Source organism: Gopherus flavomarginatus, chromosome 2, assembly GCF_025201925.1.
Source record: "Gopherus flavomarginatus isolate rGopFla2 chromosome 2, rGopFla2.mat.asm, whole genome shotgun sequence".
In the NCBI taxonomy this organism is placed as follows: domain Eukaryota; kingdom Metazoa; phylum Chordata; order Testudines; family Testudinidae; genus Gopherus; species Gopherus flavomarginatus.
Window position 1 is genome coordinate 17,102,111 of NC_066618.1, and position 18,101 is coordinate 17,120,211.

The 18,101-nt window shown below is 44.6% G+C and overlaps 2 protein-coding genes across 5 annotated transcripts in view; one reads left to right on the forward strand and one right to left on the reverse strand.

The window, feature by feature from the left end:
* PRKAG2 (protein kinase AMP-activated non-catalytic subunit gamma 2) overlaps positions 1-18,101 on the reverse strand; it is a 568,070-nt gene that overhangs the window by 505,544 nt on the left and 44,425 nt on the right. The window lies entirely within an intron of this gene.
* GALNT11 (polypeptide N-acetylgalactosaminyltransferase 11) overlaps positions 1-18,101 on the forward strand; it is a 101,174-nt gene that overhangs the window by 70,438 nt on the left and 12,635 nt on the right. For all 4 annotated transcript variants that reach the window (XM_050940414.1, XM_050940412.1, XM_050940415.1 and 1 more), the window contains one exon: positions 3,405-3,509. In XM_050940414.1, coding sequence (XP_050796371.1) covers positions 3,405-3,509 — 105 coding nt within the window. The remainder of the gene's footprint in view (positions 1-3,404; positions 3,510-18,101) is intronic.

Sequence of the window (18,101 nt, forward strand, 5' to 3'; positions counted from 1 at the left end):
CGGGCCCCGCGAGAGTTTTCCAGGGCCCCCGGAGCGAGTGAAGGAGTCTGCTCCAGGGGCCCCGAAAAAACTCTCATGGGGGCCCCTGTGGGGCCTGGGGAAAATTGCCCCTCTTGCCCCCCACTCTGGGCAGCCCTGGTTTTGAAACTTATTGTGATAAGAATAGAAGCACATAGAAGTAAGTACAGTAAGTTGTTTTCACAGTAGGTGATTTGGTGTATACTGTAATAAAAGTTAGTTTTGTCTTGAAAATGACAAATTTTGTATATTTATCTAGAGGTAAATTGGAAAAGGCCCCCTTATGTAAGCCAGGTTCTTTTCAGATGGTACCATACTGAAGCAATGTCTTTCCCTTTGTTGAGGCTTTTCAGCTTTAAAGTCTATGTAGGACACTTTCATGACTGACCATTGGTTCTGAGAGTAGATTTGGGTTGAGAAGAACCTACCCTGAGACTTTCACACTTTTTGTTTATCATGGATGTACAATGTAATTAGCTTTCCTCAGTCAATACTTTTGTTCAACAGTTTTTTGCAAAGATGAAAAGTCATATCTGACTGAAAATGCCTCTCTTGCCCTTTACCCATAAGGTGAGGCCAAGTGAGAAATCTTACTCTTAGATGTTCAGTGTAAGTATTTGGTGTATTAGTGGAAACCTAGCAATAAACACCACCAAGAAGGATATGGTGTTAGACTTTTAAAATGGTGCATATCCATTGCTTACTAAGTAGATCTTGGTTTATGGGTTTGTATGCAAGAATCACTGGAGTTGCACCTGCTTTTGCCAGTGCTGAATTTGGCCCAGTACAGTTTTCTAAAAAAGCTGGAATGACTCCAGATTCCATAAAACATCTGTCAATCTTTCTGTGTGCAAGAGAGCTGTAGGAGACTCAAGTAATTCTTATTTTAGGTATGGACAAGTGGGAACCTCCCATTGATGATCATAAACCAATTTAATAAGTAATCTGGTTAATACGTAAACAGCCCCCCCCCCCGCCCCAAACAGGACAACGTAGCATAGTCTGCAATATTTAACAGTAAACTTTAAAAAATGGATGCAGCTGTTACAGTGTAGGGTCCCAATCCTGCAGGCTGTTGCATGCTGAACACAAAATTGGACATACTGGGTTAGACCAAAGGTCCATGTAGCCCAGTATCCTGTCTTCTGACAGTGGCCGGTGCCACGTGCTTCAGAGGGAATGAACAGAGCAGGTGATCATCAAGTGAACATCTGTGCTCATGCAGAATCCCTTTGAAATCACTAGGATTTCACTGTAGAAGGCGCTACAGCTGAGTCCAGCAGTGAAGCAGTTATAGAATATTTTCATATTCAGTTCAGTACCTGGTTGGGCCGCTGTACATTTTAAAATGAAATGTCTGGCTTGTTCTAAATACAGCAGATGCACCAACCTGCCTTAGGCACTTTTCTTGTCGCTCCTTTTTACGTTTGGTGGATAATAATGGCTTTTTGTTTACTCCCAGATGAAGGTTTAACTGAAGGAATACTGTTGGTTTTGGATGAGGTTATTCAAGGCTTTTGAACATCTCAAAATGAAGTGAGGGACCTTCTCTGTAGCCAAGGATCTCCTTCCATTTAATTTAGAGGGTAGCCTTCTATGTTCTTTGACTAAACAGGGCAGTGTACTGCCAAATCTAAGTAAAGTCCTGCAGCTTGAGTCTTCGGGGTTTGATAAGTGTGCTCAATATTGTGTGGGTGGCTAGTCAGCTTTGGCTCTAATTCATCTAATTCATGATATAAACTGATTCAAGAGGCCCAGGGAACAGAATGGTCAGCCAATATCACCAGTGTGCCAGACTCCTAAGGAGTCAGAATAAATTACTCCAAATCCCACCTTTATAATATAAAAACTAATTTGGAAAGGAGCAGTGCTTGTTAGCCAACTGGGAAGTATCATAAAAACTGTCAAATACTAGTGGTCCATGACTGATGACACACACACATCATTTTAAAACCATGTAAGTTACATAATTTAAGGAGCTACTGGTGAGTGATTAACATTCAAAATTTGATATTCCCTAAAGTCCTTGATTGAGAGGGTTCTAAGAGATGTAATCTATTTGATTTAGATGTGTAGTGCAAATCAGCAAAGTGGTAGCTGTTATTTATGCTTCAGGGCATAACATCTTAGGGCATCTGAAGAAGCAAATATTGCTGGGGGTGATGCTCAGAGAAAAATGGAATTTAGTTTGTTGTTGTGCTGCCCGATTATTTAGTGTCATGCTACAGAGTAGCTATTTCTTTCTGGATTTATGTATCTGTTAGCATTGTCTAGAGTGTTCATAGCAATGCCTTTTGGTTTTATAAATCTAAAGAATAATAAAATATTGATTTTTTTTTTTTCAGGAATAGCCTAGTAATAAGACAAAAGCCGAAGTAACTGCATGCATTTATCCAAGGCAAAACTGGCTCATTTTTCAGGATGGCTCACTAATCCAAGGCTGTGAAAGCTCGTCTACGTTCAGCTCCAAAATGGAGATCAGCTTTTTTTCGGTCGTTGATCATACTGAAGCCAAATAACCAGAATAAAAGCCTTTGAGCATGCTGAGCTACTTCAGGGACCGCTGACTAAATGACCATCAGCAGAATTCAGGGTTGGGTAGGAGGGCACTCTTGTCAAACCAGAAGAGCAGCTGAGCCGCTGCTAGGAGCTTCATAATTCATCACAGTAGTAGGCTTTCTTCAATATGCAGCCACGTATTGAGTGTTTGATCCCAGTCTGGCCAAAAAACCCAAATTCCAGGTTATTCTACTTCAGGTTATAGTCAATGCATCGAAAGTGGGCTGGGAGTTCATCTGAAAGACATGGGAAGTTTTACACTCTAAATTGAATCCCCACCAGAGGCCTAATTAAATTAACATAGTTGAGACCAAGTAGATTTCCAATTCTTGAAGTTTTTGGAAATCAGGTGGCACAAAGTCACTTGCATTAAATGAAACCAAAAGGGAAGGTGGTGGAGGCTGTAGGCAAAAGCATTTTGATGTTTGTAATTGCTGTGAATCCTAGAAAGAAAACCCATTAAATATCCGGAGTGAAAATATGTCTGTGACCTCTGCTGTTCAGAGAAAGGATGGAGTTGGTAGGGAATAACTGAGTTACACAAACACAACAGGCAAAATTCTGTCATTTGTGCACACTACTTCCAGATCACAGGGGGGGGACTTGTCAGATCTTGACAATAAAATTTAAGTATTTATGTGTATTTATACATAAATATTAATTTTAAAAGCAGAATGTCCTATATATGAAAAGAGGAGAAGGTGTTTCTTTGTGAGCATATGAGGAGTTTTAGGAAATACGGATTATTAGATGACTTGCCAAATGTTCCTTCTGCTACTTGCCTTTTAATGATGGTATAAATTAAGCAGCATCATTTTCTTTCACAGCTTTATCACCTTCAAACCAACAAATGTCTGGTTGCCCAGGGTCACCCAAGTCAGAAAGGAGGACTAGTTGTGGTTAGAGAGTGTGACTACAATGATCAAAACCAGGTAGGTGATTGATGTTGGCTTGCTGCCATTAATTCAAGTAAGGATTTTCCAGACTCTCCAAATTGCCAGCATGCTGTGCTGTTGAGAAGGAGCCTAATGCAACACCTAATTTTAATGAAAAGGAGCCAGCTGCAAAGTACCTTTATCTTCAGTGTGGAAGTGCTGACCATGTAGATTGCAAATCCCATCATTCCACACTCATCTGTGTGTCTACACTTAAAACTTTATAGTGGCACAGCTGCTGTAGCCCTTCCAGGTAGACACCTTAGAAGTGGTAAGCTAGATGGACGGAAGATATCTCCATCCATCTAGTGCTGTCTCTACACAGGGACTCAGGTTGGCTTAACGTCACTCAAGGATGTGGATTTTTCACACTCCTGACCAACGTAATTAAAGTGACCTGATTTTCTAGTCAGGTCACTAGTCCCTAGTCTTATGTGGAGCAGCCTGCTCTGGTCAACATGGAGCATCGGATGCCGAAAGCTGTTGTCTTTATGGGTTGGTATTACTGTGAACTGCATATGGCTCATGGGCTCCACTTTGGTTACCCCTCGTAGAAAGGCTGACATTCCTTTGACTCTAAGGGATGGTCTTCACTATCCATGGTGCTGCAATTGATGTAGCAGGGATCGATTTAGCAGGTCTAGTGAAGACTCGCTAAATTGATGGCAGAGCACTCTCTGGTTGACCCCGGTAGAAGAGTAAGGGAAGTCAACCGGAGAGTGCCTCCCATCAATGCAGTGCATTGAAGACACCGGGGTAAGTCAACCTAAACTACGTCGTCTACGTGACTAGTATTGTAACTTAGGTCGACTTACCCCCATAGTGAAAACAAGCCCTAATAGCTGCTACAGACAGTCGGTTGTTAACTAGTTCTGGGGATTCACGATATGTACGTGCTGCTTCTTTGTCCACTGTCCCCCTTGCACTCTGCCTATTCAGTTTGTTTTTAATTAAGACAAGTATTGCATTTTCTGGGTTTCTCGTTGTATGACACCATTAGCACATTGTGACTTGGGGGTCTGGTAACTCTAGTTCTCTGAAAATCAGGCTCCTTTAAGGGGTTTCAAGATGGTCACCCCAAAATTAAGGCACCTGCAATCACTAGTCAGTTTGGAAAACTTGGTGCTGTTATTTATATATTAGTTTAGAAAAGTATTGATGCCTTAAGACACTTAAGGAGCCTGGTGGGTTCACTGTGGAGGCAGTGCACGATGCCACCTACTGGAACTAGTGACTTTAGAGCAGAAGTGGGCAAACTTTTTAGCCTGAGGGCCATATCTGGATGGGGAAATTGCATGCAGGGCCATGACTGTAGGGCTGGGGCAGGGAGTGCGGGGTGTGTGTGGGGGTGCAGAGTGCAGCAGGGGGCTCAGGGCAAGGGGTTGGGGTGCAAGAGGGGTGCAGCAGGGGGCTCAGGGCAAGGGGTTAGGAGCTTGGGGAAGGGGGTTTGGGTGCAGGGTGCAGGAGGGGTTCAGGGTGTGGCCTCTGGCCGGCGCCTCTTACCTGGAGCGGCTCTGGGGTGGCAGTGGGGCTAAGGCAGGCGGGCTGCCGGAAGCGGCCGGCACCATGTCCCTCCAGCCCCTAGGAGAGGGGAGAGCTGAGGGCTCACAACACTTCCCTCACCTGTGGGTATCTTCCCCCGAAGCGACCATTGGCTGCGGTTCCCCGTTCCCAGCCAATGGGAGCTGTAGGGGGCAGTGCCTGCAGGTGAGGGCAGTGCATGGAGCCCTCCGGCCCTCCCTCCCCCCCAGGGAATGCAGAGACGTGGTGCTGGCCACTTCTGGGAGCGGCATGGGTTCTGCGGTGCCACGGGGTGGCAATCCTGTGGGCCATAGTTTGCCCACCCCTGCTTTAGAGCTTGGATCCCTGCTAGTCCTGTGAGACTTGTGGGGAGATGCTAGAGCTCTGAGGAGTGATCTGCTGCAGCTTGTATGTTCAGAGAACAAGAGTAACAGGTAAGTTTTTTTCTCAGTAATTTTTGTATTTCATCAAGTAGTTTTAACAAAGCAAGTGTAAGTTCCTTAGGGAGAAGCTATTACTATCAGTAGCAAAAATACGCTTTTGTTTTATTATGGTTTTGGAGTCAAGATTTTCCTCTGCGATTTATTTTATATCTCATAAAAAGCTAGCTGTCTTACTAGTTGTCTGTGCAAATGCAGTGCTGAATCAGTTTACACGTAACTATACAGTTATCTGAGTTGATAAACTGTGAAGCTGCATTTTTAAATTACGTAATCTGTGAAGTGAAAGATTTGAAAAACATGACCTTTATGTGGATGTTGATCAGGAATAATAAATACAGTATCTGTACACTTTGGTCACTGTCTCCCTCCTTCTTCCTCCTATGATCTTAACATTGAGCTGATGGAATTCCACATGGGGCAGGAGGGGAGACAGTTGCCTCCCCATAATATAAGGTGTATTCACACCCCTTCACCTCAAATAATCTTATGGTATTCAGAGAGAAAGAGGCAGCGGTTAAGAAATTCAATCACTAGTAATTGTAACTTTCCCATTTTACCCTTCTCAGGAGGTATAAAACTTTCTTCAGCTTTTGAACACTACTATCTGGCTTCCTTTACAATGCACCTAATTTACCTGAAGCAAACTCAGCAGTCAGTTCTAATAGAAAGCTGACCAACATCATGCCATCTCTTTCTGAGATGTTTTTGTTCTCTGCTAGCCAAACATATTGTAGAACAATGTAATTTCCTCCCTTTAGGCCTGAAACGTTGTTTTGTTCCAATAAATCCTGTAAAAAGAATAAGCACATCTTTAAAACACTTCTTAAGCCTATTTTCTATCAGAGATCCTGATGCATTTCAGGTAAATTATACAAGATTGTTCAAGTGTGTGCAAGGAACGTTTAATTTTAGTTTTTGTTAATTTCCAGTCTGCCTGAAATTTTTCAGGTAACTTTTTTTTTCTACCATTAGCACTGTATCCGCAGAAGAATCATTAGCTCTTGGACTACATGCCAAATACAAATCTATTTATAGCAATAGAATAGGCATTTTGTTCAGCAGGTTCAAACAATTAAGCAGCAGCTTAGACTACTAACTGTGAAATGTGGTGGGAAAATAAGGTTTTAAATTACAGTTGGCTCTTACGAGGCTCTTGCTAATGACGGCCATTTTGCTGGACGAATGATACCACTGGTGATATTGGTAGTATGTGAACCTTTGGGCTAGTTTTCAGTATGCTGAAGTTTAACTCAGTATTGCCAACCCTAAAATCAACTTAAAAATTGTGAGTCAGCCATTATAATCATGAGATCGGCTTAAAATAATGAATTCTTAAAAAGTATCATTCTTTGTTTGAGTCCTTCGGGACTATTTATTGTGGCAAAGCACCGACTTTGCCTCGGGGGTCCTGCGCTTCTAGGTGGTTAGGGTTTGCTGTGACCCTCAATGTAGCCTCTCCCCCATCCTAGAGGCAAGGGTTACAGCTTACTGAGCCACCTTCATCATCGGATAGTCAACGGGTTCAGTGTAGGAACCCTCTTTAGTCCCTGTCTTCCTTCTCAGGGAGCATTTGTGTAGGTGTGTGTGTGTGGGGGGGGGGGGTCGGCAGGAATCTGGGCCCACCCTCTTCTCTGGGTTCCAGTCCAGAGACCCTAATTGGCAGCAACAACAGGTAGTTTTCCTGTACTACCAGAGCTATAGCCCTTCCCTGGGCTACTTCCCCAAATTCCCCTCCTAGCACCCTCCTTGGTATCTGACCACACTCCTGGCTCTTTTACTGCCCACCTTCTTTCTCCCCGTCTTCCCACAACACACCTTCTTACTGCCAGCTCCTACCAGCCAGCCTCTCTGAAGGGGCTTCTTTTTAAACTAGTCCCAGCGGGTTCTAAGTGGGCTTCAGGTGATCTGATTAGCCTGTTTCCCTTGATGGCTTCTAATCAGTTCTTAACTGATTCCAGGTGACTTATGAACTCTGCCTGACTTAATTGCTTCTAGCACCTTCCTGACTGCTCTGGGGTACCCTACCCTGGTCACTCAGGAAACAGAAAACTATTCATCCAGTGTGTTTTCCTTTTACTAGGCTACTGCACCCAACTGATCAGGGTCTGTCACAGTATTTTGTTTTCAAGCTTTTTCTCTGCAACCATGAGGGGTAGTAATTTACTCCCAGCCCCTCCCCCCTCCCCGAAAAAAAAGAGGCGGGGGGATGAAATGATCACTTTATTCTCTGATTCTAGGAACTGGGGCTTTAAGAAAAATACCAAATATCGTGAGGCTACTGATAATGGTTAACAGTGTTGCCAACTCTGTTGACTTTAAGTTTTCAGCATCAAAGCATGGTAGAAAATAGTTTGAGCATTGATGTCCAGTAGTTTGAGCAATCCGAAATAGGAGAGGGAAGCTCCCCAATTTCACAGGGCTTGATGTGACATGCTGATGTAGTGTTGCATCATCCCGTAGTGATGGGATGCAGTGAGGGAAAGAGAATAGCGCACTGGTAAGGAGTACATGCTCTAAGGCAACCTGTAGCCAGTCAAGGAAGTGCATTTATGCAAAACTGTGCAATGGCATATCCCTGCTGCTCCCCATTCCTATAAATTCCATCACTTAGATTGGATTAGGATGGAGAGATTCTCATGGATAGGAAGGGGAAAAAAGTGAGGCTCTGGGGTTTAGTCTCAGATTTTGAACAAGCAGCCATAAATGCAGGCATTTGAGAAGACGGGGGCCTTTCAAAAGGGTGAATTTACACAAAATCTTACTGCTATTCAATGCCTTTTTCCCAGAGGGGAGAAAAAGCTGCTGGTGGGGGGGGTCTCCCTTTACCCCCAAGAGGGGAAGTGTGGTGAAGGAACAGACCATGCTGTAGGTGAGGCTGATGGAGGAGTCCGAGCGCTTCGTCTGCCATCAGGTGCTGGTGCCATTCTACTTATTGGTGGGAAGGTGGAGAGCTTTTGGGGCTCCCTATGCATGTATCTGCTGTTGTCACTTCAGATTGAAATGCTTTGTGAGTCCTCACTTAGCTAGCCACAGATGATGGGAAGCCTTGGGGTATCGGTGTTTCCTCCAGCCAGACAAGGGAATCTGAGCTCCTCGTACTCTCCCTGTGATTGTTATGCTGTCGTGCTGCATGTATCGGAAGTGGTGGCTCTCTTCAGAGCTGACTGCATCATATATGAGAAGCCAAGTGAGCATGTTACCAAAGCGGCTCCTGCTTTATCCAGGGACAGATCTGAAATAAAGAGAAACTGATAATTAAAGGTAAAAAAACCTCCAAACAAAAATCCCCTAATTATGTAAGATCACAGGTCTCTAACAGAGAATTTATTTGGAGTTTCCAACTGTTGAATTAGACTCATAGACTCTAGGACTGGAAGGGACCTCGAGAGGTCATCGAGTCCAGTCCCCTGCCCTCATGGCAGGACCAAATACTGTCTAGACCATCCCTAATAGACATTTATCTAACCTACTCTTAAATATCTCCAGAGATGGAGATTCCACAACTTCCCTAGGCAATCTATTCCAGTGCTTAACTACCCTGACAGTTAGGAACTTTTTCCTAGTGTCCAACCTAAATCTCCCTTGCTGCAGTTTAAGCCCATTGCTTCTTGTTCTATCATTGGAGGCTAAGGTGAACAAGTTTTCTCCCTCCTCCTGATGACACCCTTTTAGATACCTGAAAACTGCTATCATGTCCCCTCTCAGTCTTCTCTTTTCCAAACTAAACAAACCCAATTCCTTCAGCCTTCCTTCATAGGTCATGTTCTCAAGACCTTTAATCATTCTTGTTGCTCTTCTCTGGACCCTCTCCAATTTCTCCACATCTTTCTTGAAATGCGGTGCCCAGAACTGGACACAATACTCCAGTTGAGGCCTAACCAGCGCAGAGTAAAGCGGAAGAATGACTTCTCGTGTCTTGTTTACAACACACCTGTTAATGCATCCCAGAATCATGTTTGCTTTTTTTGCAACAGTATCACACTGTTGACTCATATTAAGCTTGTGGTCTACTATGACCCCTAGATCTCTTTCTGCCATACTCCTTCCTAGACAGTCTCTTCCCATTCTGTATGTGTGAAACTGATTGTTCCTTCCTAGGTGGAGCACTTTGCATTTATCTTTATTGAACTTCATCCTGTTTACCTCAGACCATTTCTCCAATTTGTCCAGATCATTTTGAATTTTGACCCTGTCCTCCAAAGCAGTTGCAATCCCTCCCAGTTTGGTATCGTCCGCAAACTTAATAAGCGTACTTTCTATGCCAACATCTAAATCGTTGATGAAGATATTGAACAGAACCGGTCCCAAAACAGACCCCTGCTGAACCCCACTTGTTATACCTTTCCAGCAGGATTGGGAGCCATTAACAACTACTCTCTGAGTACGGTTATCCAGCCAGTTATGCACCCACCTTAGTAGCCCCATCTAAATTGTACTTTCCTAGTTTATCTATAAGAATATCATGCGAGACCGTATCAAATGCCTTACTAAAGTCTAGGTATATCACATCCACCGCTTCTCCCTTATCCACAAGGCTCGTTATCCTATCAAAGAAAGCTATCAGATTAGTTTGACACGATTTGTTCTTTACAAATCCATGCTGGCTATTCCCTATCACCTTACCACCTTCCAAGTGTTTGCAGATGATTTCTTTGATTACCTGCTCCATTATCTTCCCTGGCACAGAAGTTAAACTAACTGGTCTGTAGTTTCCTGGGTTGTTTTTATTTCCCTTTTTATAGATGGGCACTATATTTGCCCCCTTCCAGTCTTCTGGAATCTCCCCCGTCTCCCATGATTTCCCAAAGATAATAGCTAGAGGCTCAGATACCTCTTCTATTAACTCCTTGAGTATTCTAGGATGCATTTCATCAGGCCCTGGTGACTTGCAGGCATCTAACTTTTCTAAGTGATTTTTTACTTGCTCTTTCCTTATTTTCTCTTCTAAACCTACCCTCTTCCCGTAAGCATTCACTATACTAGACATTCCTTCAGACTTCTCAGTGAAGACTGAAACAAAGAAGTCATTAAGCATCTCTGCCATTCCCAAGTCTCCCGTTACTGTTTCCCCCCTCCTCATTGAGCAGTGGGCCTACCCTGTCCTTAGTCTTCCTCTTGCTTCTAATGTATTGATAAAATGTCTTCTTGTTTCCCTTTATTCCCATAGCTAGTTTGAGTTCATTTTGTGCCTTTGCTTTTCTAATCTTACCTCTGCATTCCTGTGTTATTTGCCTATATTCATCCTTCGTGATCTGACCTAGTTTCCATTTTTTATATGACGCCTTTTTATTTTGTAGGTCACGCAAGATCTCAAGGGTAAGCCAAGGTGGTCTTTTGCCACATTTTCTATCTTTCCTAACCATCGGAATAACTTGCTTTTGGGCCCTTAATAGTGTCCCTTTGAAAAACTGCCAACTTTCCTCAGTCGTCTTTCCCCTCAGTCTTAATTCCCATGGGACCTTACCTATCAGCTCTCTGAGCTTACCAAAATCCGCCTTCCTGAAATCCATTGTCTCTATTCTGCTGTACTCCCTTCTACCCTTCCTTAGAATTGCAAATTCTATGATTTCATGATCACTTTCACCCAAGCTTCCTTCTACTTTCAAATTCTCAACAAGTTCCTCCCTATTTGTTAAAATCAAGTCTAGAACAGCTTCCCCCCTAGTAGCTTTTTCAACTTCTGAAATAAAAAGTTGTCTGCAATGCAGTCCAGGAACTTATTGGATAGTCTGTGCCCCGCGGTGTTATTGTCCCAACATATATCTGGATAGTTGAAGTCCCCCATCACCACCAAATCTTGGGCTTTGGATGATTTTGTTAGTTGTTTGAAAAAAGCCTCATCCACCTCTTCCGCCTGATTAGGTGGCCTGTAGTAGACTCCCAGCACGACATCACCTGTGTTTTTTACCCCTTTTAGCCTAACCCAGAGACTCTCCACCCTTCCGTCTCCTATGTCCATCTCCACCTCAGTCGAAGTGTGTACATTTTTAATATACAAGGCAACACCTCCTCCCTTTTTCCCCTGTCTATCCTTCCTGAGCAAACTATACCCATCCACACCAACATTCCAGTCGTGTGTATTATCCCACCAAGTTTCAGTAATGCCAATAATGTCATAGTTGTATTTATTTATTAGCACTTCCAGTTCTTCCTGCTTATTACCCATACTTTTTGCATTTGTATCTAGGCATCTAAGATACTGGTTTGATCTTGCCTCCCAGCTTTGCCCTGACCCTCCTTCCTCTCTGTCATTATAGCCCGTGCTCCCTCCTGTTTCCAACCCATCTCCCAGGTCTTGTTCCCCACTTACCTGTGGACTTTGCTCACCTGTCCCCGTCGAACCTAGTTTAAAGCCCTCCTTACTAGGTTAGCCAGTCTGTGCGCAAATAAGGCCTTTCCCCCCTTCGAAAGGTGAACGCCATCTGTTCCTAACAGTCCTTCCTCGAATAGCATCCCGTGGTCGAGAAAGCCAAAGCCCTCCTGGCGACACCATCTTCGCAGCCAGGCATTCACCTCCACGATGCATCTGTCTCTGCCTGGACCCCTACCTTCAACAGGAAGAATCGAAGAGAATACCACCTGTGCTCCAAACTCCTTAACCCGTACTCCCAGAGCCCTGTAGTCACTCTTGATCTGCTCAGTGTCACACCTCGCAGTATCATTTGTGCCCACATGGATGAGTAGCATGGGGTAGTAGTCAGAAGGCCGGATAATCCTCGACAATGCCTCTGTAACATCTTGGATACGGGCCCCTGGCAGGCAGCATACCTCCCGGGATGAACGGTCAGGGCGACAGATGGGTGTCTCCGTCCCCCTCAGAGAGAGTCTCCAACCACCACAACGCTATTAGTTTTTACAAGATAAGATGTATTTAGATAGCTGACACTGACCCATAAATAAACTCCACTGGGGCAATCAGTCAGAAAGAATTACTGTACTCAGAAGTCTCTGCCTGATTTAAAAAAAAAATACTTAACCCTGTGCTATCAAGGCTTATTCTGTATTTCAAAGGAGAAAATGGGGAGAGAAAGCAGGTGTTTTGCATAGTGTCTAATGGTTAAAGTGGGGTGTATGGGGGATACTGGGGAGGGGTAGTGCCTTTGTTGGAGGAGCATGTCATGCTCCATAAGGAGTAGTAGTTCTTCGAGTACTGTCCCTGTGGGTGCTCCGTTCCAAGGGATGGTGAGTCCTGGTGCCATGGATTGGAGATCTTCGGTAGCAGCGCCTGGTTGGGGACACACGCACCAAGCGGCTGTCTCGCAGCATCTTTAGGGTCTCCCTGAGCGTGTGCGTCCTGCACTCCCCTCAGTTCCTTCTCAACTGTCCTCAGCTGAAGACGGGACTCGGGGCAGGGCTCATCTCTTCCCTGGTTACTGTAGAAAATAAGTAGAGAAAAATAGAAATATTTAGCTAGCCATTTCCCAGTTCTCCCTTTCCTTTAGCATAGTTTGTTAGTCCCCCCCTCCCGCCCCCCAGGAAAAAAAACCCACAAAAATATCTCCTCAAGTTAGTCTCTTGTTGAGACATCCCCGGCCGCTCATAGTTTCATGATGCTGGGGTCGCCAGGCTTCAAGAAATGTGACTCCTGTAAGGAGTCTGTGGGGCACTCACTCTGCGTTAAATGCCGTGGTGAGAGACACGTCCGAGTGAAGTGTCTCCACTGCACCAACTTAAAAACTAGAGCTTGCCATGACAGAGACTTGTGGCTAAAAATGCTTCTCATGGAGAAAGCTCTGCAGCTGCCTACGGAGAAGGGTAGTAAACCTTCTCCCTCATGCTCCCCTACCAAGTCAGAACCAAGTGGGAGCCCTGCTTCACCCTCTCACTCGAAGAGACAGGAAGCCCTAATGTCTCCTCTCAGAGACACTTGAAAGGGTAAAGGATCTCCCTCAAGGTCTTTACCCGTAGTGCTGTCAGTGCTGAGAACAAGCAACTCTGACCGCCCCAGCACTTCAGCAGCAACTCATGCGAGGTGCAAAAGCAGGGACCCGACTTCCTGCAGTGGGAAGCTCTCCTTGGCACCAGTCCTGCTGGCACTGACAATGGACCTGGTGCCAGCAACATGTTCCACCACGGTGCCGTCGGCACCGAGTCTGCCTGCCACCCTCGGAGCAGATTCGGACCCCCTGCAGGGCTCTCACAAACATCTCATGGCTCCTGCAAAAGTGAAACTAAAATCACTCTGGGCTGCCGCTCACACTTCTAGCTCTGCAGTGCACCAGCCTAGGGAGCAGCAACAATTCCTGCATCAGCAGGATATCTCTGTGGCCTCTGAGCCTGACTCTCCACTCCTCGACACGGCGCACTCACAACAATTTTGAAGTGCAGGTCAGGGGTCTTGACTTGGCCGCCTATTTCGCTACCACCTCCAGGCTTTCCACCATGTCAGGCAACGGATCACGCAGGACCGCTGGGTCCTGGAAATAGTTCAGTCAGGTTACTCCATCCCTTTCTTATCTTCCCCGCCCATCCTTTCCCCTTCCCGGTCCCTCTTCAGGGACCCCTCTCATGAGCATCTTCTCTGCCTAGGTGCAGTCGAATATGTACCAACGCAACATCTGGGAGAAGGGTTCTACTCCCACTACTTTCTAATCCAAAACAAAGGTGGGGGGTAGAGACCTATATTAGACCTACACCGACTGAACAAGTTTGTACTTGTACAAAAATGCAAGATGGTCACATTGGGCACAATAATACCCGTGCTGGAACAAGGGGACTGGTTCACAACCCTCGACCTACAAGATGCCTATTTCCATATATCCATTCATCCAGCACGCAGAAGCTTCCTGCGGTTCACGCTCGGACATGACCACTTTCAATACAGGGTACTTCCATTCGCTCTCTCCACAGCACCGCGGGTGTTCTCCAAAACCCTCGCCGTAGTTGTAGTCCACCTCTGCAAACACTGGATTATACTTTTTGCCTGCTTAGATGACTGCCTTATCAAAGCCAGCTCCTGTGACAAGATGTTGAAAGTGGCAACTTTACCCTCTCCCTTTTCCACAGTCTAGGCTTGTAAATAAATTTCCAAAAATCCACCCTAATACCTACACAGTAGATAGAGTTCATTGGAGCTCACCTGGACTCGATTCGAACCAGAGCATCACTTCCACACAAAAGATTCCTCACTATTGTGCATCTCATACACACAATCTCTGTTCGCCCCAGAATACAGGCACGGACCTGCCTTCAGCTTCTTGGTCACATGGCAGCCACCAGCTTTGTGGTCAAATATGCCAGGCTGCACATGAGATGCCTTCAGGGTTGGCTCAACTTCAACTGTAAACCCAGCAGACACAGTTTCTGCATAACATTAACTCCACCACCAAATGTATTGGCCTCTCTACATTGGTGGACAAAACCAGAGAACCTGTGCATGGGTGTTCCCTTCCATCCACGCACCCCAGTACTCATGCTTACCACGGATACTTCCCTGATAGGTTGGGGAGCATACCTAGGTGACCACAAGGTACAAGACCGCTGTTCCTATCAGAGACGCACCTGCAAATCAGTCTTCTAGAACTCAGAGCCATCAGGTACGCTTACCTTCACTTTCTTCCCCCCATAAAGAACAAGTCCATCCGAGTTCTGATGGACAATATAGCATGTCTGTTTTACATCAACAGGCAGGGAGGAGCACGATCTCCCTCTCTGTGCACAGAAGCCGTCTGACTATGGAATTGATGCATATAACATCTCATAGAAATCACTGCTTCCCACCTCCCTAGGTGTCAAAACACTACCGCCGACACATGGAACCAGTTCAAATGTTGTTTTTGACACAGCTAAATCAGTGTTGGGGCCAAAGGAAAGGGTACACCAAGATTGGTTTGATGAGAACAACAAGGACATTTTCAAGCTCCTAAGTGGCAAGCATAAAGCATTTGTTGAATGGCGGAATTAACTCACCTCCACCTCAAAGAAAGGTAGGTTTAAGTACCTACAGAGCAAGGCAGTCTCTCAAAGCAGTCTACGGACCATCTAAATGTGGCACAGCCCCCTTAGTCAGCAGATGGCACAACCCTCCATCAAAGACAAGGAGGGAATCATACAGGGATGGGCTGAACACTTCAATAGTCTACTCAATAGACCATCCACAGTCAATCGGCATGTCCTTGATTATATACGCAAGAAACTCCTCAAAGAGGATCTTGATGTCCCTCCATCAGTTGAGGAAGTTATGAAAGCCATAAAACAACTAAACTCTGGCAAAGCCTCCGGAAAGGATGGTGTTCCAGCAGAACTGTATAAAGTAGTAGGTCCCAAGGCCATCGAGGTGCATCATGACATCTTGAGTAGCATTTGGGAAGAAGAAGAAATTCCACAAGACTTCAAAGATGCTGTTATTGTATTACTGTTAAACTAAGGCAGCAAAACTGACTGCAGAAACTAGAGAGGCATTGCTCTCCTCTGTGCAGGAGGGAAAATACTAGCTTGCATTCTATGGAACATACTGCGAACATGTCTGAGGAGAATCTGCCAGAAATGTAGTATGGTTTCAGACCAGTTTGTAGTACTATGGACCTGATCTTTGTTGTAAGGCAGGTCCCAGGAAAAATGTTTAGAGCAGAACATGAACCTGTATGCAGTTTTCATCGATTTGACCAAAGCTTTGATATGGTCAACAAGGAGCATCTATGGGCTATTCTGCATAAACTGGGCTGCCCAAGAAGGGTCATACAAATGACTGGTCTGTTCCATGACTACATGACAGTGCAAGTACTTGCCAGTGGTGACTTTTCTCATGCGTTCAAAATCTCGAATGGAGTGAAGCAAGGCTGTGTACTTGCTCCAGTGCTGTTCAACTTGTGTTTTGCCTGTCTTAAAGATAAGAAGGTAAATAAAATCCAACTGCGCAGTATTGCTTTTTAACAGGGACTCAGTCAACTTGGTGTTAATTTGAATGTTTGTAGTGCATAGTTCTGATTGATTGCCATTGAACTTGTATTATTGAACTCGCTTGCATATGAGTAACTTTTCCGGGTGTCCCGTATTCAGCATAGGGAAATATGGTCACCCTAACTAAAGGTGCTAGCAACCACATGGAACCTTAGCCCTTTTCTACAATCTCTTCCTGAGCAGGCCCTGGTTTACCAGATGCAAACAGTCCTCAGCAAGGGAGACACTAAGAACTTCCCTGAAGAAAGAAAGCCGTCCTCCAGCATTCAGCAAATCTGACAAGCCATTAAAAACAAGTTCAAGTGGATGGGAGCATTTCTGCCTAACCACAGCCAAGGACTAGATTACCTTTGACAATATGAGCAATTAAATAATCTTTAATTGCAGTCCAACTGTTTTCTTTGATTTCATCCTAAACAGTCATCTAATTTCCCTGCGTTTATTATGGGTACATAGGATACCCTCAGCGTGGAAGAGAATGGAGCACGCAAGTGATTAGCTATCACACATATAGCTTGGGCTACTGGTGTGCTGAGTCAGCTCCTTCTACTTTCCTGTCTGCCTGTGTTCAGCTGTTGCCTCTTGTCCAATGCTAAGATTGTGAGTCCTCTGGGGCAAGGACTGCCTTTTTGTGTTTGTACAGTACCTAGCACAATGCAGTCCTGGTGCATGAGGGGGTTTCCTAGGTGCTGTAGTAATATAAATAATATCTCTGGAGAGCAGCAATTATAGATATTGTAAACAGCATCCTCTTCTCCTACACTAGTAGGGCCTGGTCTACACTACGCGTTTAAATCGATTTTAGCAGCGTTAAACTGATTTAATGCTACACCCATCCACACAACGAGACCCTTTATATCGATATAAAGGGCTCTTTAAACCAGTTTCTGTACTCCTCCCCTTAATGTGCTTAGTATGGCCCTGTGCACTCGATTTTATACAATCTGTTTTACAAAACCGGTTTATGTAAAATCGGAATAATCCCTTAGTGTAGACGTACCCAACTCTCTAATGTGAAGGGACAGTGCAATCATAGAAGTGAGGAGAAGACAAGGTAAAGGTGCCCTATGTGCTGAAAGTTAGAATGGAGGGATAGACCTAGTGTGGACATGTGGCTTGAGCATGAATCCAAACAATAGTCGTTAAAGAATGTGAACAGAAAAGTCCCAATCCTCTGCCTTGTCAAGCTCCTACCAGAAACTAGCTGCCATAGAAGATTTGCTTCCTGTGCAGTGGTCCTCAGTGTGACCTTTTAACTAGTAACCCTGTGAGACTGTATCAGTGAGCTACAATCACAGCCAGTCTTCACAGACAGACTAATCTAATGATATTAAACATGTAGACTTTAATGTTCAGAGTTACTGATTATGTGCAAAACCTTAATACAATAAGAGCAATGTTAGAGGCTTTTCAGTTGCATCATTTGAACCCCAGTTGGTTGCCAGTCTGCAGATCATTGTTGCTGTCTAATCTGAAAATGAAGAACATACTGTGTTTCTGATTTTTTTCCAGACTATTAATTGAAATGAATTTCAGCTGATTTGCATAGGATCATTCTAGAGAAGTAATGCCTTGCACATCAGCTAATGAAGGTGGATGAATCATTTTCAGCTTACTTTTTATCTCCCAGTACCCTGTCTTCTCATTTTTTGCTTAAATCTCTGCTGCTTCTCCTCCCAACTCTTATACCTTTTCTCTGTTGTTTGACTTCTTTTCATCTTTGTCA